The sequence below is a fragment of the Maudiozyma barnettii genome, assembly GCF_903064755.1.
Source record: "Maudiozyma barnettii strain CLIB 1767 genome assembly, contig: KABA2_02, whole genome shotgun sequence".
Lineage (NCBI taxonomy): Eukaryota > Fungi > Ascomycota > Saccharomycetes > Saccharomycetales > Saccharomycetaceae > Maudiozyma > Maudiozyma barnettii.
The window spans coordinates 1,740,053-1,766,305 of record NW_024545239.1 but is presented as its reverse complement, the minus strand read 5'-3'; the positions used below and the strand labels follow the sequence as shown (position 1 = coordinate 1,766,305).

General features: G+C 35.7%; 10 protein-coding genes across 10 annotated transcripts; 5 read left to right on the top strand and 5 right to left on the bottom strand.

The window, feature by feature from the left end:
* Positions 1–435: 435 nt before the first annotated feature.
* Positions 436–2,388, bottom strand: KABA2_02S16698 (amino acid transporter AGP1; the record flags this gene model as incomplete). The annotated part of the gene is made up of 1 exon (XM_041549422.1): positions 436–2,388. One exon carries the CDS (start codon positions 2,386–2,388, stop codon positions 436–438), a length of 1,953 nt encoding a protein of 650 aa, XP_041405356.1.
* A 1,866-nt stretch (positions 2,389–4,254) lies between these two features.
* On the top strand, positions 4,255–6,366 carry KABA2_02S16676 (uncharacterized protein; the record flags this gene model as incomplete). The annotated part of the gene is made up of 1 exon (XM_041549421.1): positions 4,255–6,366. One exon carries the CDS (start codon positions 4,255–4,257, stop codon positions 6,364–6,366), a length of 2,112 nt encoding a protein of 703 aa, XP_041405355.1.
* A 165-nt stretch (positions 6,367–6,531) lies between these two features.
* On the bottom strand, positions 6,532–7,137 carry KABA2_02S16654 (YbhB/YbcL family Raf kinase inhibitor-like protein; the record flags this gene model as incomplete). Its single annotated transcript, XM_041549420.1, has 1 exon — positions 6,532–7,137. One exon carries the CDS (start codon positions 7,135–7,137, stop codon positions 6,532–6,534), a length of 606 nt encoding a protein of 201 aa, XP_041405354.1.
* A 1,408-nt stretch (positions 7,138–8,545) lies between these two features.
* On the top strand, positions 8,546–9,694 carry SAM1 (methionine adenosyltransferase SAM1; the record flags this gene model as incomplete). The annotated part of the gene is made up of 1 exon (XM_041549419.1): positions 8,546–9,694. The coding sequence occupies one exon, from the start codon at positions 8,546–8,548 to the stop codon at positions 9,692–9,694; it is 1,149 nt and encodes a 382-aa protein (XP_041405353.1).
* A 452-nt stretch (positions 9,695–10,146) lies between these two features.
* On the bottom strand, positions 10,147–11,184 carry VTA1 (Vta1p; the record flags this gene model as incomplete). The annotated part of the gene is made up of 1 exon (XM_041549418.1): positions 10,147–11,184. The coding sequence occupies one exon, from the start codon at positions 11,182–11,184 to the stop codon at positions 10,147–10,149; it is 1,038 nt and encodes a 345-aa protein (XP_041405352.1).
* A 585-nt stretch (positions 11,185–11,769) lies between these two features.
* Positions 11,770–14,274, top strand: SWI6 (transcriptional regulator SWI6; the record flags this gene model as incomplete). The annotated part of the gene is made up of 1 exon (XM_041549417.1): positions 11,770–14,274. One exon carries the CDS (start codon positions 11,770–11,772, stop codon positions 14,272–14,274), a length of 2,505 nt encoding a protein of 834 aa, XP_041405351.1.
* Positions 14,275–14,531: 257 nt separating this feature from the next.
* Positions 14,532–16,145, bottom strand: TOS4 (Tos4p; the record flags this gene model as incomplete). Its single annotated transcript, XM_041549416.1, has 1 exon — positions 14,532–16,145. One exon carries the CDS (start codon positions 16,143–16,145, stop codon positions 14,532–14,534), a length of 1,614 nt encoding a protein of 537 aa, XP_041405350.1.
* A 1,164-nt stretch (positions 16,146–17,309) lies between these two features.
* RPL37A (60S ribosomal protein eL37) lies at positions 17,310–18,225 on the top strand (the record flags this gene model as incomplete). The annotated part of the gene is made up of 2 exons (XM_041549415.1): positions 17,310–17,316; positions 17,966–18,225. 2 exons carry the CDS (start codon positions 17,310–17,312, stop codon positions 18,223–18,225), a joined length of 267 nt encoding a protein of 88 aa, XP_041405349.1.
* A 955-nt stretch (positions 18,226–19,180) lies between these two features.
* SKG3 (Skg3p) lies at positions 19,181–22,078 on the top strand (the record flags this gene model as incomplete). The annotated part of the gene is made up of 1 exon (XM_041549414.1): positions 19,181–22,078. The coding sequence occupies one exon, from the start codon at positions 19,181–19,183 to the stop codon at positions 22,076–22,078; it is 2,898 nt and encodes a 965-aa protein (XP_041405348.1).
* Positions 22,079–22,358: 280 nt separating this feature from the next.
* Positions 22,359–26,222, bottom strand: ATG26 (sterol 3-beta-glucosyltransferase; the record flags this gene model as incomplete). Its single annotated transcript, XM_041549413.1, has 1 exon — positions 22,359–26,222. The coding sequence occupies one exon, from the start codon at positions 26,220–26,222 to the stop codon at positions 22,359–22,361; it is 3,864 nt and encodes a 1,287-aa protein (XP_041405347.1).
* Positions 26,223–26,253: the final 31 nt, after the last annotated feature.

Sequence of the window (26,253 nt, the reverse complement as noted above, 5' to 3'; positions counted from 1 at the left end):
GTCGAGGCAATGAACTTAAGAACTATAACGTAGATTAGAAGACTATATAGTAATAAATAAAAAGGTTAGAGAAAATAATGAAATAATAATAATACTAATAATAATAATAATAATAAATATAAATGAAAAATGCTGGATCATGATGTTATTTGAATAACAATTTAATTTGAAAGTTATTGTTTATGGAGGGGCATTACGTCTTCCCTTTGAAGGGAGACATGTATGCCCTTACCTCATAGAAGAGTTTTGGTTTCATAAGAATTGTAACATAATGGATAGATATATCCACAGAATAAAAATGGGAATGATAATACTAATTTGTTTTTCAAAAAAGAGAAATATGACGAATGAAGAAGAGTAGTGGTCAATAGAAGAGAGGGAGGGACGAGTAGAGTTCTTTTCCCCTCCATATATCTTTCGAAATATGATATCATATTAACACCAGAAGTCGTAGACTCTTCTCCATTTAGGACCATTTCTTAACCGTTCTTGGTATTCTTCTCTCTCTTGTCTTAATAATTCTTCATCGTACAAAGTTCTACCTTTATTCAAATCGATCTTGTCGGCTCTAATAAATAGAGTCCAGTCTTTCTTCCAAATCTTGTAACCGAAGTACAATGCTATCAGGATCGGCATAGCCAAGTAACTTTCAAAGAAGGCCTTAGCATCGAGCTTCCCTTCGCCAATAGGAGCAATAGCCACCCAGAATTGACCGATCAAGATCAGTAACATGAACCCACCGGCGTATAATGAACCCCAGACACCGACTTGAGACTTGAACCCCAATTCCGCTGTGGTTCTACCTTGCACAGCCATGGCTCTTCTGAATCTCACGTGACTTAGACAGATGGTGAACCATGTAAACACTTGAGATAGACCAGAAATGGCCAACAACCAGACGAAGACTTCGTCTTCCTTTGGAGACGTGGCACAGAAGGCAATGACCGCAAACAACATGGCGGCTAGAATACCGATAGTTGGTCTACCTGCTCTATCGACATATTCAAAGATCTTTGGAGCCCAACCTTGATGTGCTAAGGTCAGTAGCATACGAGATGAAGAGTAGAAAGCTGAGTTGGCGACGGATAGGACGGATAACAAGATAACTGCATTAATGAAATGTGGTACGACACGAACACCATGAGTGGATACAGCCAGGACATAAGGAGATGCCTTGACACCACCACCTCCTGAACCTAACAATTTGTCGGAATCCCATGGGACAAGGAACCCGATCAGGATGATGGATGCCAAATAGACACATAACGCTCTATAGATAATTTTTTTGGCGGCAGAAGGGATAGCTTTTCTTGGATTGGATTGTTCAGATGCAGTGATAGCAATAAATTCAGATTGGCCAAAGGAGAAAGCCGCGGTGACCAAAGTACCCACGACACCTTTGAAATGATCGATTGGTTTATCACCTCTGAATGCACCTGGATTGTGCCAGTATCTACTACCAATGTAACCGTCACTACCTGCACCACCACAGATGATAATAATACCTAGGATGAAGAACCCTGTCATCATTAGAATCTTGCATGAGTTGAAGAAGAATTCTGCTTCTGCATAACCTGCAGCACCACCCAGGACATTAATACAAACGATTAATACGTAAAAGATTATGACAAAGACATCAGGATCCACTTTCGTTGTCCAATATTTGATAGTCATTGAAGCAGTGACCAATTCCAAGGGGCAAACACATAACCATTGCAAACAATAAACCCAAGCGACCGAAAACCCTAACGCGGGATCCACAAGGAATGAAGGGTAAGCATTGAACCCACCGATCAAAGATAGATACGCGACGGCCATTTCACCGACGGCTTGAATGATACAATAAATACACGAACCCATGATGATATACCCGATGACCAGCGCAGCTGGACCACCATTAGCCAAACTTGTACCATTACCGACCAATAGACCTGTACCGATACCTGTCCCTAAGGAGATCATGATGACATGACGAGGTTTAATAGTTTTCTTTAGTTTGTTGTCGACTTCGTCACTGTATCCGGCATTAGCTTCACCATTTGGTCCTAAGCCATCGATACCGACTTCTGTATTTGATAATTCTTTATTCAAGTTAGTGATGGTGTTTCTTGATACGGCGACGTCGATATCTTCCAATTCCTGTTCTAGTTGAGGTTCTTCCGCACGACGAAAGGAGTCGATGAAATTTTTAAATTTTGTTCTTGGATAGGATTTAGCGTAGTGTTTATTTTGAAATTGTTCATTGCTGTGATTTGTGTTAACCATTTCAAAATATTCGACTTCGTTATCTTGTTCTGACGATCTAATTTCTGTAGTCCCGCCATCTTTCATTTCTTTGGATTCGTACTGAGACCCAGATTTGCCAACTTCCAAAGAGTTAGGAGCCATCTCTAGTTAGTTTGTATGTATGTATATATACGTGTTTAAAGTGCTAACGTTTTAAAGACAAACCTAATAAAATGGTAGAAAGAAAGAATATATAACGGTAGTAATACTAGTATCTTAAAAGTGAGAAGATGAGTATATATATATATACATATATGAGGTGAAAATCCAAGAATGTAATTAATAAAAAAAAGAGGTAAAAAAAAAAGAGTAAGAGTAATAAATAATATAGAGATAAACGCGATTATCAAATAGTCAACGAATAGATAAAGAGAATTAAAAAATGAGATAAGCACACAATGTATAAAGAACAGAAAAAAAAACTGAAAGATTTCATTGAGAGAATCCCATATGGGAATGATTACGTTAATTACGAAATAGAATATCCAATCTGATATCAAAGTGATATTCATTATCAATTTATTATCTCACTGATTCAATTCGCCAATCTCTCTCTCTCTCTCACGTAATTCTTCAAGCTTGAATATTGAAGATTGAGATTTTTCACCTTCTAATGAGTAATATGCTAAAGTTGTGGTGTAATTGATGAGCACTGCAACACAAATTGCACAGAAAGAAAAAATTTTCACTTTATTGTACCACACATTCTTACTTGCAGAGCTGCTCTCTCTCTTTGTCTGTAATAACAAGAGTGTGTGCGCAGAGTTACGAAGGTACCAGAGAGAATAGAGACGACGGTACTTCCCTCCGCACTCGCCGTTATACCATAACAAAAACAACAGATCGCGGTTGCGGTTACTGCCACAGCCACAGCAAGAAAATGGTTTTGTTATTGCTCACAGATTCAGGCCAGCTCGTGCCGAGTGACACGCACGTATTACCTATTGTCATATACGTGTGCACGTACGTGTGCGATAGATAAGTTTTCGTTGCCGTGTAGCACCCAACCCGCTGCTTTCAATTCTCCCCGTTTCACAGGTAGCGAGGGGCATTGAACGGCACCGAACATTGCCAAATACGCATGCCGCTCTCTCTTCTATTAGACAAAGTGAGAACGAGAACGAGATTGAACAGCGAGATCAAACGGCCACGTGACGTGTCACTCTCCACGACGAACGGACGGACGAGATGATTATGCGCATGTTCTCACTGCAACAAGACAAGACAAGACAAGAAAAACGTATGCGGGGCTCCCGCCGGGCGAATGCATGAAGGACCTTCCGCCCCCTCCCCCTCCCCACCCACACTGAAACAGACGAACAGCGAAAACAAGGGGCTAACTCTATAATTCCCAACTAAAAACATACTAAACTTGCTGCTGCTGCGGCTTTCAGTTGGGGTTGGCCGCCGGCAAGCACGCAAATACACAAACGCAAATAGTGATGGGGTTAGCGTACATTGTTAAGATGTCTATCGCTTTCTGTCTAGTTGAGTCGGTTGCCCCTCGTCTCGGTGTCTATGTTTACTGTATTGTATTATATTACATATATATCTCAGCGCTATATATATTAATATGCTACTACCAGGGCAAAAGACAGAAAACCATGCTGTCTCGTGCCAGTTTCTGGTTTACATCAAGTACAATATAATAAATATTAACTGCTTATCAAAAGGAGGAGTATTCAAAGATTTATTGGAGAATAAATTCTTTGCAAAGAAAATAAGGGGATTTACACCTTTATCAATTATATAAATATAAAGGACTCATTTATCTAAGTTAGTGATTGATTCCTTTTTTTTACCATTGCGTTTAGTGGCTGTTGTCTTTCTTTTTTGCTTTTTACTTTTTTTGGCTCTTAAGTCGATACGCATATATTTTATTCAAGGATAAAAATATAAAGAGTACAGTAAATACTTTTTATTGAATCCTTTCATACAGAATAGAATAAAACAATGACACTGCACAGTATGGAACTCCCTTCGATTAATAGTACGACTAGTATCTCCGATAATGCAGAATTAAGAAATTATTATGATAACTTATTATTTAAAAATAATAGTGGAAGATCATTAGCGGATTTACCAAGAAAATCTCAAGAAAAAGATGTTAAGCAACAACAACAACAGAATATATATCCAAAAGTCGATTTCATTAAAGGATTCCAAAGACAGCAACAACAACAACAACCAAATATAGAAAATGAAATGACTGACTCGTTTGCACAATTTAAATTGTCGAATATGAAAGATTTCTTACCTCAACAACAACAACAGCCACCAAGAAGACAATCGATTTTTAATATGAGCAATGAAAATGTATTGCCTTTGACAAGTAATAATAATAATAATACCGCAAATAATGGGCCTTTAGCGTTCAATTTTAGTACAAATGCTATACATAATAGTACTGTTAATAATAGTGGTGGTGGTGGTGGTGATTATGCCGTGGAAAGAAGATCTTCGTATATATCAGATGCACTGATTCATAATAATCAACCTAATCTAATCAATAATGCACAATTTATTCAGCAGCAGCAGCAGCAGCAGCAGCAACAGCAACAGCAACAGCAACAGTACTACCAACAGCAACATGTTTCGGCCCAACAGAAATACGGTTATTTGAATTATGTCAGTGGTCAAGTCTCTAAAAATAATACAAATGATACTCCTGTGGCTATGACTACTTCCAATATTATCCCAGTTACTGCAACTGCTACAACAAATAGACTACCTCTTATCAATATGAATAATAATAACCTTAACAGTTCGAATTCCGTCATTAGAAAGGACTCAAATAACGGTTTGATGCTAACAGAAGATAAACAACTCGCCTCTTCGGAGATTTTGGCTAAATTGTATAAAGACTGTGGTGAACATTATTTCTCAAGTACTCAAGTATATGAATTTGCAGACTATTTGAAACAATCTTTATTGTCTAATGATATTTCATCTCCCTCATTGAAACAAATTCATGAGCCATTAAAGAAATTTTTAAATTTCTTAAAGAGTTGTAACCTAAATTATAATCCCCAATCTGATGGTTTCATTTCAGGTGATAGACGTACTAATAATAATAGCAATAATAATAATGGAGCTATACGTAGAAATAGCGTTCCTTTACAATCTTCCTTTGGAAGAACCTCTAACACAGGAAATAGTGCCTCGGCTTATTTACATTATCGTCCATTGGTCTTGGTTTCTTTGAAGAATGGGAAATTGGAATTGTTATCAATGCCTGCAGGAGCAAATATGTCAATGAAACGTGGTGATTTAGTTCTTATTGATGGTGATAGAGGGAAAGATTTGACTTTAGTGGTAGAACCTGTAGTTTCGTTGGATTTAGCATTGATTGTCAATTTCTTAAAGAAGAAAATACATTTCGATTCTTTAATCACTAGCAAGACACAACATTATTCAAATGATAAATTCATTGATGCTTTAGAAAAATGTACTAATGGATTAAGTGATTCATTAAATCCAAAACTTTATGATATTATTGAATTAACGCAATTGATTGTACCATCAAAACAAGTTTTAAGATTTGCTACTCCATGGGAATGTAGTACTAATTTGCATAATAAGTTTCAAGATGAATTGAAAGCATTACATATTGCACAATTGAAATTAAGAGCATTGAATGGTTCATCATTACCTGATGAGGATAATCATAACAACAATGATTTGATGATGTCTCGTGGTTTAAATATTAAAATTTTAAATGCCGAATTCCAATTTGATCGTAAGAAATTAACGTTTTATTATTTATGTGAAGAACGTAACGATTTCCGTGAATTGATTAAAGAATTATTCAAATTCTATAAGACAAGAATCTGGTTATGTGCTATACCAAATAATTTGGATATTGATAAAAAATATTATGATTCTGAACAAAAAGAATTAAAAATGTACCAGGATATGATGCAACATTATTCACAAGAAGAATTCTCAGATAATAGCAATATTAATAGTAATAGTAATAATAATGGAAGTGGATTTGTTGTAGCTCCGCCATTAAACGAATTGCAATTAGATAATTTCCAAATTGCAGTATATCAAGAACTAGTACAACAATTGTTCTAGAGTTAGAAANAAAAAACAAAAAAAAAAAAAAAGAAAAACTAACAAAAAAAAACATGAAATTATATTATAATAATAGAAGTATATATACTTATATAGACGTATAGACATATAGACATATAGATAGATGAAACAAAACAAAACAAAAAAATGTATTTATTAAACAAATTATTTATTTTCGGCTAAGAAATAGTTAGCAGCAATCAATTTCAAATTGTTTTCGTTACCCCAACGCTCGATACCAACACCTGGTACACCATAACCCCAATTAAACCTTTCTTTAACTTCAGAGAAATTTTTAACGGATGAGTCTTGTTTTAGTAATAAAAAGATGTAACGATGTAGACCGGTACCCTTTGGAGGACCTGGACCAATGTAGCTATGCAACTCGACGTTATCTTGGCCTGGAACAATAGCACCGCCTTCATTAGCATTAGTAAATTTAATATCAGTGACTACATAATGACAATATTCAGAGAATTTCTTATCGGTACGGGATGGAGCATCTGGATCAGTCATCACCAGAGTATAAAGTGAGGAAGTGTCGACATTATCGAAAGGTTTGTAAAAGAAAGTAGGAGCGTCTTGAGTGGTTTCAGTTGGTAAAACGTTACCTAGGGAAACAGTAGTGTTTGGAGTAGAATAATCTACCAACAAAGAACCTTCTGGGATGAAAGTAGAAGAAGTGGCTCTTGCAGGAAACAAATCCCCAACTATATCTTCTTTTTGTAGCGCAGCTGTGATACCGGTAGCGGTCTTGGCAGATACAGACATTGTTGTGGTTATATATATGTGTGTGTATTGGTTTTCCAATTCAAGTGACTAGAAATAAAATAAAACTACAAAAATTTACGTTGCTATGTGGTAACAATTGTTGTTACCTCATCTCTTCTTATATATGAGGCATATAATGGTGATCCAACCTCTCTGGAATTTATTCTTCAATGCCCACTCCTTTGGGGTGAGTATATCCCTGGCCCTTTTTTCCAGTCAAACCCTTTCCTTCTGGGCTGTTTCCGCGCATATATTGCCGGACAACGCGAGAAAGGAAAAAGAAAGAGTATTCGCGGTCACGTGCTCCGGCAGGGTAACACCCATGCTTGAGAAAACCTTCCAGGACGTATCACTTGTCACGGAAATGCCACAGTTTTCACATGTCATGTGACCCCAATCTTTTTTATGAGTGTTGTCTCACTTTGGCCGTTCCCACATAAGTTATGGGAAGTGGCAGTAATCTGTTGTCTACTTCTATGTATATATATGTAAGTATATGTGAGTATGTCATCAAAAAATGCCACATAGGCGGCAATAAATAATAACCATTTATCCACCTATGTGTAAAACCTATACACTACGACTGGAGAGAGTCATGCATTGGACGTGCTGATTGACTACAATTTCTTCTTTTCATAAATTTGTAAAATATGCGTGCTTGCTCGGCCACCCCCAATAATTCCAATTCTCGGTTGATATATCTCTCAATTGGAGAACATACCATAATCAGCAAGCTCTATTATCAGCAAACTCTTCTATCGACCAGTTTCTTATTTGCCTAATATCCGTATGTCTATCAGCTATGCTAAGCTCAACTCAGCTTAACTGTTGCTCGTTCCACCGGAGTTTGCCGGACAGACCGATTGGAGGGGAAGGGAACGAACAAAAAGAAACGCATTGCTCCCCCTGCGTACGTTTGTCAGTGCTGTCTCTCACACCACTCTCAGACTGTTCTCGTTTTGCTGCTGAAATTTTTGTTCACTTTTTTTGCCACACTTTTTGGCTGTTTCCACCTCAGAAGTCACAGTTTTTCGTATTTCACAGTGTTGCGCTGTGCTGTGCTGTGTGGACACATTGGGCATCGGGAAGCGAAACAGTGAAAGAGTGAAAGAGTCGTTTGTTACTGCTCATCGAGAGAGCAATAAGAGCAACTACTACCTGGTGCATGTGCTAATTTGAAAGAAGAAAAAATTTTCTTAATTTCTTGGAAGTTTTGGCTGTTTGGATATATATAAATAGCTAATCGTCGTTATCAATTTCAGCATTCACAAATTACTATTCTAAAGCTTAACTAATTTATTTTTATTTATACAGTTGTTTCTGAAATTCAATTACATATATCAACCCGTTTTGTTTTAACTTTTAATTACTCGTTCTTACAACAACAACAACAACAATAATAATAATAATGGCTGGTACTTTTCTATTTACTTCTGAATCTGTCGGTGAAGGTCACCCAGATAAGATCTGTGATCAAGTCTCAGATGCTATTCTAGACGCTTGTCTTGCTGAAGATCCTCACTCTCGTGTTGCTTGTGAGACTGCTGCTAAGACTGGTATGATTATGGTATTTGGTGAAATCACCACTAAAGCTAATCTAGATTACCAAAAGATCGTTAGAGACACAATCAAGAAGATCGGTTACGACTCTAGTGATAAAGGTTTCGATTACAAGACCTGTAACGTCTTGGTTGCTATTGAACAACAATCTCCAGATATTGCTCAAGGTGTTCACGAAGAAAAATCTATTGAAGATATCGGTGCAGGTGACCAAGGTATCATGTTTGGTTACGCCACTGATGAAACCCCAGAAGGTCTGCCTTTAACCATTCTTTTGGCTCATAAGTTAAACATGGCCATGGCTGACGCTAGACGTGACGGTTCTTTGGATTGGTTAAGACCAGATACTAAGACTCAAGTCACCGTTGAATACAAGAACGACCACGGTAGATGGGTTCCATTGAGAATCGATACAGTCGTTGTCTCCGCTCAACACGCTGAAGCTATCTCCACTGAAGATTTAAGAAGTTTGATTAAATCTGAAATTATCGAAAAGGTTATTCCAGCTGATATGTTGGATGAAAACACTAAATACTTCATTCAACCATCTGGTAGATTCGTCATCGGTGGTCCACAAGGTGATGCTGGTCTAACCGGTAGAAAGATTATCGTCGATGCTTACGGTGGTGCTTCCGCTGTCGGTGGTGGTGCTTTCTCCGGTAAGGATTACTCTAAGGTCGATCGTTCTGCTGCTTATGCCGCTCGTTGGGTCGCTAAATCTTTGATCGCTGCCGGTCTATGTAAGAGAGTCGAAGTTCAATTCTCTTACGCTATCGGTGTCGCTGAACCATTATCTCTGCATGTTGACACTTATGGTACTGCTACTAAGTCCGATGAAGATATTATTGAAATCATTAAGAATAACTTCGATTTGAGACCAGGTGTGTTAGTGAAGGAATTGGATCTAGCTAGACCAATCTACTTGCCAACTGCTTCTTACGGTCATTTCACTAACCAAGAATACTCTTGGGAAAAGCCAAAGACTTTGAAGTTTTAAGTTTAAATTTTTATCGATAGAAATTTCACACACACACTCACACCACTAAAAACCCTAATACAAGATACGCATATTCTAAAATAAATAAATAAAAGCTTAATATCTTCAATCCCCCCCCCCGCATAATACAACACTGATAAATATTTTTGCCAATACTATCAATAGAAAAAAATTTAGAAAACATGGAATTTTGATTTCCTTTGGGTTTTTTTTACCATATCATCTTTCGTTTCGACTTTTAATTTGTAAATACTGTAAATTCAGGAGTTTTAAGTCTCGTTTCGTAATATTATCTGTTTTTATGGTAGAACAGAATGTTCCATAACATCATGTTTCTGATATGTTTTTATTTTTTTTTCTTTAGGGTAGTTGTGTTCTTATATATATATGTATATTATATCTCATAATTTAAAAGAAAGAAAGAAAAAATTTAGAATGTTTATATAATATTATTAAGATAACGAATCCAATAGTTTCATAGCTTTCGTGAACTCATCTTTAGCTGTACCTATATCCTCGTAATTTAATGCACTAATTGCATATTTCGCACATTTTTGTGCTTGTTCAATCTTTTCAGAACGGTCCATCATCCCATTCAATTCTTGTGTTGTATGTTTCGTTTCTGAGTCTTCTACTATTTCATTGCCTTGTGGAATCTCAGAATCAGAATCAGAATCAATAAATGTTGGCTCAGGATGTTCTTCTAGAGACATCGATGCAAGTTCCTTCTGAAGATCGTCATCAAGTATAGTATCATTTTCTTCTTCTTCTTCGTTATCAGATTCGTGAGTAGAATCATTAATTTCGGCTCTATTTTCATTATATTCGTCTATAGCATCTTCAATACCTGGATGATCTTGTGTGTGTGTGTCCTGATTATTATTCGTTTCTTCATTTCCAGATATTATATTCAAATTCGTAGTAGTGGTGTCTTCATTCGACGGCTGTATATGATCTTCTTTTTTATCATTTTCATCTGATTCAGCATTATCTGGAGGGCCAATCTCTCCCTTGACAATCCTACTAATATAAACTTTACAAAACTTAATACGTTTTGTTAAAGTTTGTCGGCTTTCATCATCGCTAGACCAAAGGTGCATGATACAATTTAACAAATCAATACAACACCACAAGGCACCCACAAGGTCACGATCCCACGGACCCTTCTGTACCCTCACCAGTTGTTGGTTGTATAATGACATTGTAAAATTCGTCACATATGTTTTTGCTCTTACGTCATCATTTACAAGTGTGAATAACGTCTCTTTCTCCCTTGAGTCATCAGATAACTCATTAATCGATTGTTTGAAACTCTCAATCTTATCTAGAATATCGGACGCTAAATGTGTTTGTTCAGCAGTTCTATCATCTCTCTTTAAAAGTACCTCCACAATGTATAATCTCAAGTAATAACTGATGATACCCAATCCAGCCGTATCGAATTCCTCGGCCCTCTTAATCTCTCTTTTCAAACGGTTATTAAAATCCATAATTTATATATATATATATGTATTTTTTAAGTCTTATAAACTCTCTGAAGATATACAGTCCAATACAGTATTCTTAACATAATCCACTTTAAATGGATAGAGGTAGATATATACTTCTTTACCAATATCTTGTCTGCTCTTAGTTCATTCTGCCTCTATAAATTAAGATTATCAAACCCACGTTGAGCCTCTCTTGCTACTAGTTCACAGTATTAAATGTGAGGTGCTGGGTTTTCCTCACAAATTACGGCGCGACTGTCGAAAGAGAGAGGAAAACAGACAAAACTGAGGGCATTTTCTTTTGTTGTTAACACGAGAGATAATCACACGAAATTTATTTATTTAAATTTGAGAAAGGAACAAAGGTCTGAAGGGAATATTGAGATAATTCATTTTGAATCTACACAATTTGACATTTGCTACAAGGTTATTAATCCTGACACATACTTGAATTGAGTATTTTTCGTTGTTGTTGCTAAAGAGTAAGATAAATAGATTATATTGAACCACGAAATATTTCTGCTTTTCATCCGTTTCTGAAATAAAGTTTTGTAAAAATTTTAAAGAAGTTCTAGTTCTTATAGCATGACAGTTTCAACAGCCACTGGTTACATTACATCCGAGAATGGTTTGCAATCACATCCAGTTACTCTGATAAGGAATGCTGACACGGGTTATTTTTTGTTGAAGCCCCTTTTACCATTATTAAAGCAATTGGATGAAGATAAACAATCTGTAGATGTTGAAGAATTGCGTCAAGATACAGAAACTCTATCCCAATATGAAGATCCGGATACGCTTGCTAATATGTTGTCGAGATTACGATTGCTTGTTGATACAGATGAAAATGATGAAAAATGGATTACTGGAGAAATGGCTCATAACGTCTTAAGACGTTTGAACATTTTATTTTTGTTTGAAAATCAATTTGATGAAACCAGTGACGATTCAGGAAATAAGACCCCCAAGGATGAAGATATTACTCAAAATGAATCGGTATTGGACGATCTGAAGAAAGAGGATTCTACAGCTACTAGCATGACTACCACTCATCTGGAAGAAAAAACTGGTCAGTCTGAAGTTAATAATAATGAGAATGATAATACACATAGACAGTCAGGAAACGATGGTAACGCTAACGATCCTAGTACACAAAATAGACATACTTTGGAAGATGAACGATCTAGTTCAATTAAGAGAACAACTAATGGTGATGATGATATCAGTCTTGATTCTCATAGAGAATTGGGTTCACCTTTGAAAAAATTGAAATTTGATGCAGCATCTTCATTAAAAACTACCCTTGATAACTTGGGTGAACAGAAACCAGTAACGGATACCAAACCAACACCAATGACATCATCAGATGATGATGATATAAAACCTATTGCGATATTCGATCATGATTTGAAATTAAATAATGAGATTTTAAAGACTCCATTGCAACTGAATAAAACAGTTAAATTCGATGACAATGCTGATAATAATCAAAGGATTAAACTTGAAACTTTTTTACAAAAATTGTTATTCCCTGAAGCACAAAATGCAGAAAATTCCAAGGAATCAGATAATCCATCTACAACTACATTTGATGCTCTATTGAAAGAAGTGGACGACTCTTTCCCAAACATTGATTGGAATCTAAACATTCCTGTTGATGAACATGGTAATACTCCTCTTCATTGGTTAACATCCATTGCTAATATAGGTATGGTTAAAGAACTGGTGAAACATGGTTCTGATAGGTTGATAGGTGATAATATGGGTGAATCGGCTTTAGTTAAAGCTGTCAAATCTGTAAATAATTATGATTCCGGTACATTTGAAGAACTGTTAGATTATTTATACCCTTGTTTGATCCTTGAGGATTCGATGAGCAGAACTATCTTGCATCATATCATTATCACTTCTGGTATGACTGGTTGTTCTTCTGCTGCCAAATATTATCTCGATATCCTGATGGGTTGGATTGTTAAGCAACCTTCAAGACCTCCAAAGGGAAATAAAGAAAAGGATATGATTCTAGATAATTTGACCCTAACCTGGGTTATTTCAGCAATGTTAAACGCCCAGGACTCTAATGGTGATACTTGTTTGAATATTGCTGCCAGATTAGGGAATGTATCTATTGTTGATGCATTGTTGGAATACGGTGCTGATCCACGCATTCCAAATAAATCTGGTCTACGCCCAATAGATTTTGGTGCCGGTACTTCTAAGTTAAACTCTCAAGAGAAAGTTACAGATACTACCTCTGAAATTAAGGATGAAGATATGACAAATAATGATGAAAATAAAAACTTGATAAGTGGTCTTAAGAATATTAAGAAGCCAGACACTGATGGTCTAGTCAATGACATAAAGACATTGTTATCGGCTGTCTCTAAGGACTATGAAATTGAAGTCAAACAACATAAAGAAAAACTAAATATACTGCGTACAGATCTAAGTGAACAAAGAGAAAAACTTTCGACATCTAGAGATGAGTTGGCCAAATCAAAAGAGATACGTGACCAATATAACCTTCTCAAAGAACAATTAAAAAATATTAAAGATGGTATAGAGGTAGAGGAAAGAACATTCCTTGAAGAAAGTAAGAAACTTGGTATATCACCGGAAGAAACATCTGGTATAGATTGGGATTCGAATGAATATGATGCTGATGAGCCGTTCAGAGTTGATTTTATATATGGTTTATTGGAAGACAAATTAAATAATAAGTATAATGGTGACATGGATAAGTTACTACAGGAGACGAATGTTGATGCTGTTGTCCAACAAATTCAGGAGAATTATGATAATAATGAAGACAAAATAAATGATATGTTACCTCCTACAGTTTTATTAAATGCAAGAATTAGGGCATACAAAAGAAATGATAAGCATTTGGATGACACATTAAACGCAATTAAGGATAAACAAAGCAAGCTGGAGGCAAAATTTAGAAGGGTATTATCGTTATGTCTAAAAATTGATGAGGACAAGGTTGATGGAATGCTTGATGGTTTACTGCAGGCTATATCATCAGAGGACCCACAGGATATTGATACTGATGAGATGCAGGACTTTTTGAAAAAGCATGCTGTATGACAGATAAACGGGCATATTAGATATATAATTTAAATTATACAGAACTAGATACGTATTTAAGATGAAATGTATCATTGATTTAGGTTTATTTGAATATTTTTCTTATATTTGTGATTTATAAGGCATTAAAATATGTGTGTGTATGAGTTTGAAGTGGTTAAGTTGTTGTTAGAGATAAATTAATTGATGTTGGTTAAATCTTCTAACGTTTTTATTAACGTTACGTGTGAATAAACGTGGATTTTTTTTTGACTCCACTATTTGGCGGGCCTTTTCCAGAAATATTGCTTATGAGTCCTCCTACAGGATCTTAGACCAGTTCTGCCACCTTTCATTGAAGTAACAAGGCTCTTTCTTTGTTCATCATAATCGTTTTCCATGTCATAGAAATATTCTTCTTCTAGTGGTTTACCTGCAGCATCCTTACCTGTTCTAGTAATAACACCAATACATTTTGTTTGCGTTAGGATCATGCGTAACTCTTCCTTTGATAATGTCTTAATAGTAGAATTGGTATCTGTTAATTGTGAAAGTGGAGTTTGTTGGATGTTAGCAAAAGCCAAATGGTTGGCTAAAACATTTTGTAAGCCTTTTACATCGATTCCCTTCTGTTGTAAATCTTTTAAGATATCCTCCTTGGATCTTGGATGAGGGTATTTGACACGCTTATTATTGGATGTATGAGTGACAGTTAATGTGCCAAGTTTCCGTTTATGAATTTGAGTGTTATCATTTCTAATATTATGAATATCCATTAAGTGGGCATCCGTTAATGCATCATGAAGATTAGAAGTGATATTTTCATCCTTTGATTCGACAAATGATGCCTTCAAAGAAGAATTATGTTTCTTGGTTGGTGTTTTTGGCTCCCTCGTAATAAACGAGGACATTGGGGTTATTGTATCTTTAGTTGTTGGAGAAATTTTTTTATCTTTAGATTTCTTAGGTTGAGAACTAGTTTCTAATTTTCTAGTATTACTGTGTAATACACTGGAAATGGAACGCTGAGCGATACTTTCTTCCGAATTTGTTCCATAAACTTTGTGTTGATGTTTCATCGATAAAGATGTTTTAACTTGTTTGAAGTCTATCATCGTATTATTCATGAATGGCATAAAAATAGTCTCACCTGGTTCAAGGGTAAAAGCAGTCAGATTCTGGCTCTTGATTAGTTCCTTATCTACGTTAGTATCAACCTGCTGGAATTGTTGACGCATCTTGATGGTTTCAATAGCACATAATTCATAAACATTCTTTTCATGAGTAGGTTTAATTAGAAAACAATTCAATTTTCTTGGTAAAGAGACAATTATACCATTGATGCCAATGCATTTCAATCTTACTTGGTTTCTATCAGGGATATAATTGATTACTGCGTGAGTTCTAGAGATAGTTCTCATACCAGGTAATAAAACATCACACATATCTTTCTTACGTCCAATGGTCAATTGCATGTTACTAATGGGATCAATTTCGATATCGATAATTCTTGGGAATACTTTGTATTTGACATGATCCTTAGACTTGGATTTATCCGTTTTTCTTGATGGTGAAGAGATGCCACGAATCTTGTCGTGTGGACTAGTAGCAAGATCTTGAATACCAACAAATGAGGAATCAGGGCTTTCGTCACCACTAGACTCGGCATTACGAGCAGAGGCTTTCACAGGGGAGGACGACCTTCCGATACTCGAGGAAGGAAAAGGAGATGGATATTGAGTATTGTCATTCTTAGTGACACCACCTTTGAATATTAAAGGCGAAGGTTTAGATCCATAGAAGGAAGAGTTTGGCGATTGTTTGTTATTCTTTTCGAAATTTAAACCGTTAGAGCTAGCAAGGGGCGACGAAGGTGGAAACATGTTATTCATCTTGGTTTAATGCTATTGTTGATGATGTTTGTGGTTGTATGTATTTCTAGTTGCAATTAAATAATTTCTGAAACTTCAACGGCGAGGCTTAAAGAAAGAATAAATTTTCCTTCTTATATAAGTAGAATAACACGAAACAATGATCCAAGTGAAATGGGTTATAAAATTAATAATTGCAGATAAATATTAGTTAGACACCTGTTTTTAATTATTTTTTGTTTTTTCGTTTCTCGTTACTGTTAATTGGTTATATTTATTATAACTATTTTAAAAGTAAAATAAGCAGTAAGTATAGGAATTCTATTCGACAGTTTCTAAAGTACAACAAATGTATGAATTAATAATTTCAGATGACCAAGTCAGATATGGGATGGGAGTTGTGTTGCTATGACAGTGAGGATTGAAGTTGAATGTTTGAAACAAAGGGTGTGCAGAGTTGATCATTCCCATCTTAACAATGGCCTAATACGCGAAAAATTAAACGCCAGAAATTTCGTTTTGTTTGTTTTGTTTTTTACAAGTTATTTTTCACGTGTTTGTAAGACTGTCTTCTAACATCCAGACATCTTTTATACCACCCAGACATCCAATGTTTCTAAATTTTTCAAATTTATTTTATAAGAGTTTTTTTGGAATAAAACAAAATAAAAATTCAGGAATGTATCATTGCTCGATAACGCTTTTGAAGCAAAAAATAGCACCAGGTACCGAGCGGTCTCGTCTGTCTATCTCTAAAGGAGCGGACCTACATTGTGAGTGGAGCCCGAAAGATTCGCACAGGCTAGACACCTGATTGGCTTCTTTTCCCTTTGGGGTGTGGTAAGGCTTGGGGGAACACTCAGCCTGGTTGGAAAAAGAGTTTCATCCCAGCGGATGCAGTTGGGTTCTGTTTCCCATCTCATCATTTTCCGTTCTGCTTTGGTAAAATCTAAGGAAGTGATTGTAAATCAGAACGAGTGATAGAGGGAGAGAGAGACTCGTCATACCAATCGTAGTGTTGTGAATCTTTCACTATGGGCAAGTACCATCAACTAACTTTCTATGCAAAGGTTGATGAAACTGAGTTAAACCATATATCTAAAAGGGTTGTTACTTTTTTTAAACTTGGGTTACATTTTCTTACTTATCATTGTAAAATAACCACATAAATATAAACGATTAAAAATGGGTAGTATGTAGTACTAATATGATTGCAATTTTGATGTGAATGATAAGAATGATAGGCGAGATTACAACAAGATGATGAGAAATAACTTCACGACATGAGATACTGTGATACATGATAAGGATGAAGCGACTGATTAATGATTGAAAGTTTTGAAATGATATTTACACGTTAGAGTTCCGTATTGAATAGTTAACATAAGTTTGATTAGAATTCTCCTTTGACGATTATTATGTTTCTGGGATATAGAGTGCAACACTTCGAATTTTTAAAGAGAAATGAATAACTATCAGTATAAGTATTAGTTTATGAGAGTATGACTTAAGGATAACATATTCAGTTGTTAGTTGTTAATTAAACCATAATAACATATTTAAGTTTTACAAATTCTTTCTCAGTTCTAGGAAATAATCATGAATGTCCCAATTGATCTTCTAAGAGATAATGATATGAAGTTCTCCTATTTCACATTCTTCACATAATTGGTGTGTAATTTAAGAAAGCCAGATATACTAACGATTTTTTTGATATTTTGTTAAAATTAATTATTGTAACATAAGTATTCCTTACTGAGGAAGTAGACAATAATATTAATATTAATATTATTGTGCCTTATGTTGCACTAGTATTTTAATTGCACCAATTTTATAAACAGAGGGTACTCCATCTTTCGGTAAGCGTCACAACAAATCCCATACTCTGTGTAACAGATGTGGTCGTCGTTCTTTCCATGTTCAAAAGAAGACCTGTGCTTCCTGTGGTTACCCAGCTGCTAAGACTAGATCTTTCAACTGGGGTGCTAAGTCCAAGAGAAGAAGCACTGTCGGTACTGGTAGAATGCAATACCTAAAGCACGTCTCCAGAAGATTCAAGAACGGTTTCCAAACTGGTACTGCCAAGAAGGCTTCCGCTTAAATTATTAAAAGTCTGTAAATTTCAGAAATAATATATATATACATATTTATTGTATTTTACCGATCTTTTGTATAAGTTTAAACTATATGTCTACTATAATAATATATTTTTAAACCCATTATAAGATAACAAATCTTATAATTAAATAAGATAGTTTACTCAGATAGCACTACACAAATCCGATCATGTTGCAAGGCGTCATGTTCATCTATAAAAAGTGTCCAAATGTGGAGGTAGAAGTAAACATTGTATGTTTATAGTTTAGGTATTGTATGAGGGTTAAGCCAATATTGTTGATCCATCTCTCAGTAAGGTAACTTCGTCCCTTGCTACATCTCATATAACAAAGTTACAACACACCCTTTCTTCCTTCGGTTAAGACAATTACTCCTGTAAGCTGAAGAACTGAATACCATTAGAAGTAATCTGTAGGTATCGTTTATGGTCTTGACCTCTTTGAGGGAATGGGCTTAGATCCAATTAGGTCTTCATCCCTAACCCTAACATTGATATTTTTAGTACGTACGCTGTTTTCTGAGCAAGCGGGGCAGAAAAGTGTATGTAAAAGAGCTTAAACCAACAAGAAGAAAGGGCCAGCAAAATTACGTAGCTCGCGGGTCACTCAAACATTGACTTCTGAAGGATATAAATAAACAAGCCATTCTTTAACATCTTTTACTTTAAACAGATTTTATCTCCACTTTAAATGCTAAACGGATCAGTAAGTCATCTGAATCATTATCTAGGAACTGTCTAATTTGTTAATTTTTTCTGTTCAACGTTCGTGAATTTTAAAGGATTGTTGAAATTGGGATATTTTGAGAGATCATCGTTATTGTTACCACTTCATAATTTACATCCAAAGTTCAGACATATCATTATTCAACCAACCAAAACAAAGACAAATCATTGGTCACTTTGGTACTTAGTATTATAGTTATATATATATATTACCATGAAAAGACTGCTATCTAGTTCTTCTAATCTCTTTCGCAGAGACTCCAGTGGCTCAACCCCACCAACTCCCAAACAACGTTCCACCTCTTCTTTTGCTAAAAGATTAGTAAGTGGGGACTCTACACCAAATATTCCTGAAATGATCCCTAATGAAGAATCTGGTTTATCTCCAGAACTTGTCCCGATCGTAACTTTAATATCTGCACATACTCATAGAAGATACCATAGAGGTACTATGTTGGTTTTAAAGGATTTGAAAAGTGATGGTACACCAACTGGTAACTCCTGGGAGGAAGTTTATGCTGTTTTAGTTGGTACACAATTAGCATTATGGGATGCTCATGAGCTTGCCGACTGTAAAGATGATGCACGGGAAATTAATAATAGATTGAAAAAATTGGCCTCAAAACCAGCTTACTTGAACTTAACAGATGCATCAATTAGAGCTATTGGTCCGAATGATAATTTTACTACAGATGGCGGTCAACCATTTGAGAATGCTTTGGTCATATCTACTACATTGAAAAATAGATATTTTTTGAAATTTAACAATTTGGACTCATACAACGCATGGTACGCTGCCATTAGGTTGAGTCAATACGAATCAGTAACATTACAATTAGCATACACTGGTGCATTCTTGTCTAGTAGAGGTAGAAAATTAGGTGATATCCAAGTTATTTTAGCCGATAATAAATTTAATCATAGCGAATGGGTTAGTGTAAGGTTTGGTACAGGTATGCCTTGGAAACGTTGTTATGCTGTCATTTCACAAGCTGGTGATAAGAAGAAGAAGAAAAATAATATTGGTACTATTACTTTCTATGAGAATGAAAAAAAGGTTAAGAAGACAGGCATCATGGCTACTGTTAACGACGCATCCGAAATATATGCAGTTTACCCCTCATCACCTAAATTAATTGATACTTCGACAATTATCAAATTACGAGGTACAATTACCTTGTCAGGTGAAGATGGCGAAGAACAAACTAATATCTTCATAATGCCTGAGAAGCATCAGGGTGTTCCAGGTTATGATACTATTATTAGATTTCTAGTTCCAACAATGAACGCGTTTAGATTGTATGGTAGGCCTAAGCGTCTCCTTGCACGGAGGGACGACACAGAATCATTAGTTTTTGCGCTACCAACTTTGCCAAATGTCTATTATCTAAATTGTAATGACGTTATATCCATTATTGATTCTGTAGATCAATCATCAATCTCCGCATGGACTGAACAAGATTGGCGTCATGAAATAAATGATGTTTTACTTGGAAAGATAAGAGATGGTTATACTGGTATAAGTTCAGATCGTAAGGATAACTCTATATTGACATCTCCAGTCATTTCTCCAGAGGAACTGTTTAGAGGGACTAACACAATGGGTGATTCTCCATTCGCAAATATTGTATCTGAAGACACAAGTAAGTCAATCTCTATTGGTTTCCCAGAAGAATCGAGACAGGATGATGTAATGCTAGAAAATCTGTCATCTTCTCCAGATGATAGTTCGGTAAACCATAACGATTTGAGTCAAAATGTAAATGTAGAACAACTTGAAATAACAAAATCACAAGAATTAAGAGAAGTTACTCCAGCTGATAGATTAATCATTGGAGATGCTCCTAATATGGCTAGAAAATCTGAGGCCGGTTTAGGAGCTATTTATGATAAATACGCGGTGTTACCTTCTAGTAGAACGAGTAAGGAAGTTTCTCCATCAAATAAGATATTAGAGACGCCAGGTATACATAAAACTGAAAGTCCATACGAAAAATATCTGGGCTCCAATTCGGAAAGCAGGATGTTTGAAATTTCAAATATCAGAGATTCTAGCAGTAGTATGAACAGTAATGAAGGAGAAGATAGTAGTGTTTCAGGGAACAACTTTCAAGATGCCTTTAATGAGACAGAGGCTAGCGAAGATTTTAATGACTTAACTAAGAAGATCGGATCTATTGAAGTTACTAGTCGTCAATCAGAACATACCGAAACCAGACATGATATAGATGATTTAGCTGACGTTACTGCTGATCTAAACTTTGAAACCAGTCAAGATATTTCTACAACTTCGGAATACACCAGTAATTTCCATGAAGAGAAGGACAATGCTAAGGACATTGATGTATTTGATCCAGATTATATCGAACAAACTGAAATATTTAGCTCGGCAAATCCATACAGTACATCCTCGAATCGTTCTTTTGGGTCATCTTCCTCTATAAACAAAACCACTTCATCAGGGACTAACCATGTATTACCTACCGATCCGAACACTACAAATTCCTCTTTTCCTCATTCTTCTGGGACAACAGATTTGAACGAATATGCTAACATGCAACACCCTCAACAGTATCAGCAGGTCGACAAAAATGGTGCAGGTCGACAATATATGGCTCAAAATAATCAACCAATGAACATAAACAGACCAAACAATAATGTTAATAATATTTACCCACAATATGGCGTAAACCAACCAGGTGTCGGTAATCCATTTGGCCATCAGAATGTGAGGATGGGACCATTACCAGCCCAGCAAAATGTAAATGGTATGCAATCGGGATCCCCTGTTAATCCAAATTTTGGTAACCCATATCAAAAAAATCCAGCACAAAGAATGCAATATCCTCAACAACAAATGAACCGTCATATTCAGCATCCACATCAACCTCAACCTCAAATGCTTATGAGTAATGGTATGCCTCAACAGATGATGAACGCACCTCAACAAAGAATGAATATGCCTAACCCAATGTACAAGAATCCTCAGTTTTCCAATTCTGGTAATTCTATTAATAGTAACAGTAGTAACAAAAGACCTAACGTCAGAACTGGGGGCGGGTTTTCTCAGTTCATGCCTTCCACAACCGCAAAGAATCCATATGCAAACTAATGCGGGACATAAAAATGAAACAGGTAACACTTATCGCATTAACTCCATTTTTTAAAATTATAATGGATTGTATTATATATTAAATATTACTACATAACTTAATCATAAAATGAATTTTGGTCCATTGATTTGTACTTAATAAAAAAATTAGACCTTCGAATGACATATGGTAAAATATGGTGTTTTGAAATAGAAATCTTGAAACGATAAGATTCCCCTACAAACATGTTTATAAAATAAATAACTATAGCGCGGATCCAATCATTACTTTTGAAGTATATCACAACACAACCCAAGAATCTTTGTCGGAATTGCCTCCGATCATGGCATAATTAGATTTGTCTTGGTCAATGTTAGGATCGTCATCCTTGTTCATTGATGTCAAAGCTTGACTTTCAATTGCAGGTATTTTTGAGCTGGGTGGATTTTTCGCATATATTAAACTCCTTGCATATTCTAATTCGCCATAAATACAATTAATAGCTGTTGCCACCCCATCCTCCTTTAGTATTCGGTTCTTTATCAGTAATGCCTTTTCTTTGTATTTGTTCTTTGTGGTTATCTCTATAAGAGCCTCTGACAATGCTTTTGTGTTAAAATGTCTCAACGCCACGCCAACACCAATCTCTTCTACTCTGTTAGCATAGAAAAATTGATCACCGAAGAAAGGCTTAATAATAGTTGGTAGGCCAGCTCTTAAAGTGGCACCAGTTGTTCCTGAGCCACCATGGTGAACTGCCGCTTCTAATTGAGGAAACAGCCAGTCATGAGGAACCGTACCTGAGTTAAATATACAATCTGGTAATTCTATTTCTACAATTTTTGCCGACTTATCATTAAGTCTTTCAGACCAACCCTTATTGAGAATACAATAAACATCAGCACTTACTACGGCCTCGACCAATGCTTTCGTCATTTCACTGGCATTTGAGACAACAATTGATCCAAAGCCGATGTAGACTAATTTTTTCTTTAATTTCCTTGCCCTTTGAATGAAGTCTGTAAGCTCTTTTGGGGGAGTATAGTTTAATTGTTCGTCCAAAAACCAATAACCCGTTACTTTGACCCATTCGTTAAAATCTACTGATGGCGGAAAGATTGTTGGTGATACATTATACAAAAACGGAACTTTGTTTTGTTGAAGTTGTTCTAAACTTGTTTTCCCCAAACCTAGTTTTTCTGTTCTCCATTTATTGATAGCTCCACTAGTTCCCCTCCAATAAATATTTTCGAAAAGAACATAGGACAGATAATTGTAATTTCCTCCTCTTTTTTTATCTGGTACAACAAATGCATGAGGATATGCTCTTGTTCTTGTCCAAGGCATGGTAAATGCCCTAAAATAGGCAATTCTTAGAGCTTCGGCAATATGAATACCAGATATACAAGATGGAGATTCGATCAATATGTCAAACTTTTCGTCTTTACAAGCAATCCACGAAGTTTCCAATAATTCTTTTATCCAGCCACCAAATTTTTTAGATGCTTCACGTAACATACCTATATTCATTGATTCGTGCTCCACCATGAGAGACATCAGTTCCGCTGGGTCACCAGCAATGCTCTTGAATTTAATTCCATGTTTTTCGACAAACCCACGGAACTCCTCGTGAGTGATTATAGTGACTATGTGGCCCTCCTTAATTAATCCCTTACCTAGTGCAATGTAAGGCTGCACATCTCCTCGAGAGCCTATTGTGAGTAAACCAATTTGGTATTGTCTCTTTGTTTTGATACTCACCTTCACGTTCGGATTTTGATCTATTAAAAGGGGTACATTAAACCCATTCGCAGATATTTTATCCTCAAAGAATTTCAACTTTGCTGAGCTTGGGTTATTTTCGATAAATGCGTCGGTACTGACTAGTGTGTCATTTAGTAAATTTTGAGAATCAGAGCCAAACTGATCATTTAGACTTGAGATGCGGTCTAACAATATAGATTCCATATCATTACGAGACGCCTCCGTATAGAATTCTATAAATAATTCTTCATGGCCACGTACTACTAATACTAATGCAAAATAGCTAAATCTAAAACTCTTCTCTGTATAACAGGTGTCTATCTTTGAAATTGGAAGAATCATTGTTGTATGTGATCCAGGTATTAAAGATCTGAAGCATAACACGTTGTCCGCAAGATATAATTTTCCATAGGTAGGTACATTTTTGTTTAAATAGCCATAATAAGTGGAAAGTAATTTCTTCTCCTTCACTAACTTGAAGTGATTAACAAACCGCTTATTGGCTTCAATTGCATCTTTTCCGCTAATATAATTGGCCTCTTTCTTCTCATGTTCTTTAAATATGTAACAGTTGTTCTCATAATGTTGTGGTTTAGCTTTCCACATATCCGTTAGATTTTTCAACGGTTTTGTAGTCCAATCTTGTATATGTTCTCTTTTTGAGTGTGATATTTGCTTTATATCTTCATTTGTAACTGCTCTAATTAATTTCGGATCATTAGATGATTCGGTAGTAGGCATATCAGATACACTCTCGATGACAACATTTTCTTCCACTTTTGTATCCTCCCTATTTCTATTAAGTAGAAATGAGACAGGTCTTGTATTATGAATCCAATCACCACTTCTGGATCTAATTCTATTAATTTTAGATATAGGTTTTTGTAGTAAGGTTGTTTTAGATTCAGAAGTTGGAAAACTGATTGGAGAACTCAAATCGCTTTCTGTAGATGGGGAATCTTTGGTGGGGCTTGAAGAATGCACCTTATCTAACTTGTCCTCGGTATTGTTATCACCATCACCACCAGTCAGTTGGGTATCGATGAAATTATTGTTTGTTACTTCAGATGTAGCAGAATGGTATGCAATTACTACACCACTTTCAGAAAGCTTGGTTAACTGTTCTTGTAATTTCTGTTTCACAATTGACCCGGAACTGTCCAGGAACATAAAAATATAATCATCTACAGCATATGAGAATTGGCCTTCTAATGCTTTCACAACCAAAGTAACAGATTGATTAATGATTTCTTCATCATCGAGTTCTAGAATATTACAAAGAGGTATCTTCAAGCTAATATGATTTTTTCCCTTATTATACACTGCGAATTGCTGCCTCTTTATAGTATTATACCATGACTTCGCCGATTGAGGCGAATCGGCAATAAAGACAAACGTTTTTTCCTTTGTCGTTACTTTGAAAGTACTACTGAAACTTTTAGGATCTGAATCACTTTTCTTCAGTTCTATCTTCGAAACATCGTTCATGTCAATGGTCACCAGTGGGAAATAAACTTCGCTAACACTAGAATACAGAGATAATAAATTGTCCTTCAATACACACCAATATCTAGTCACACCTCTTAAAGTTGATTTTAGATTAATATTACCTGTCATTTGAACTTGACCTGTTGGTTTTGGTAGATATGCAAAAAATAAGAAGTGATGCAATGTAATAAAACTGTAACCTTGGATTAATACATCCTTTAGCAACCAAGCTGTGGAGTCATAAATCATAATATCTTCATCTTTTAGTTTAAATTTTTTTCTCAATGTTTTGAATATTGAATATTTCGAGGTCTCTTCCTTAATTATCTTTTCTTCGAGAGCCTTATGTAATGAAACTTCGTCACTGTGATCATTTGATTCTATATTATTTTCTACTGTTTCCTGTTCATTTGGTTCAACAGATATTTCAAATAAAGTAGGCTTTCTTTCTATTGGAGGTTTCTGGTACTGTGACATTGGTTCATTACTCTTTAGGGACAGATCGTGACTTACTTGTTGTGTCAAATCATTAATCACCTGTGCACTTTCCATACCTGCGTAAACACTTGCTGTACCTAGTAGCCCTGCTATACTTCGCATCATATATTTTGATTTGGCAATATCATCTTCTTCCTCCTCTAACGGTTTTTTTGCGACACTAGGAACTACATCCTTTAATACATTACCGACCAAAGTTGTTGGACCTTTAATCAGTGTATTCGATGGCATATTATGTCTTATAGATGATACCGATTTGGAAATACCCCTTTGGGTCATGGTAATGGGTTTAGCAATTGAACTTACAGCCCGAGAGCCTATCATCTTACTTGACGATATAAGAATTGTATCCTTAGAGGCTTTGGATACCTGCTGACTTATGTCATCTACTCCCTTCTGAGGTGTTTTAGACATATTTTCTTTGTACAGATATTGGAATTATGTG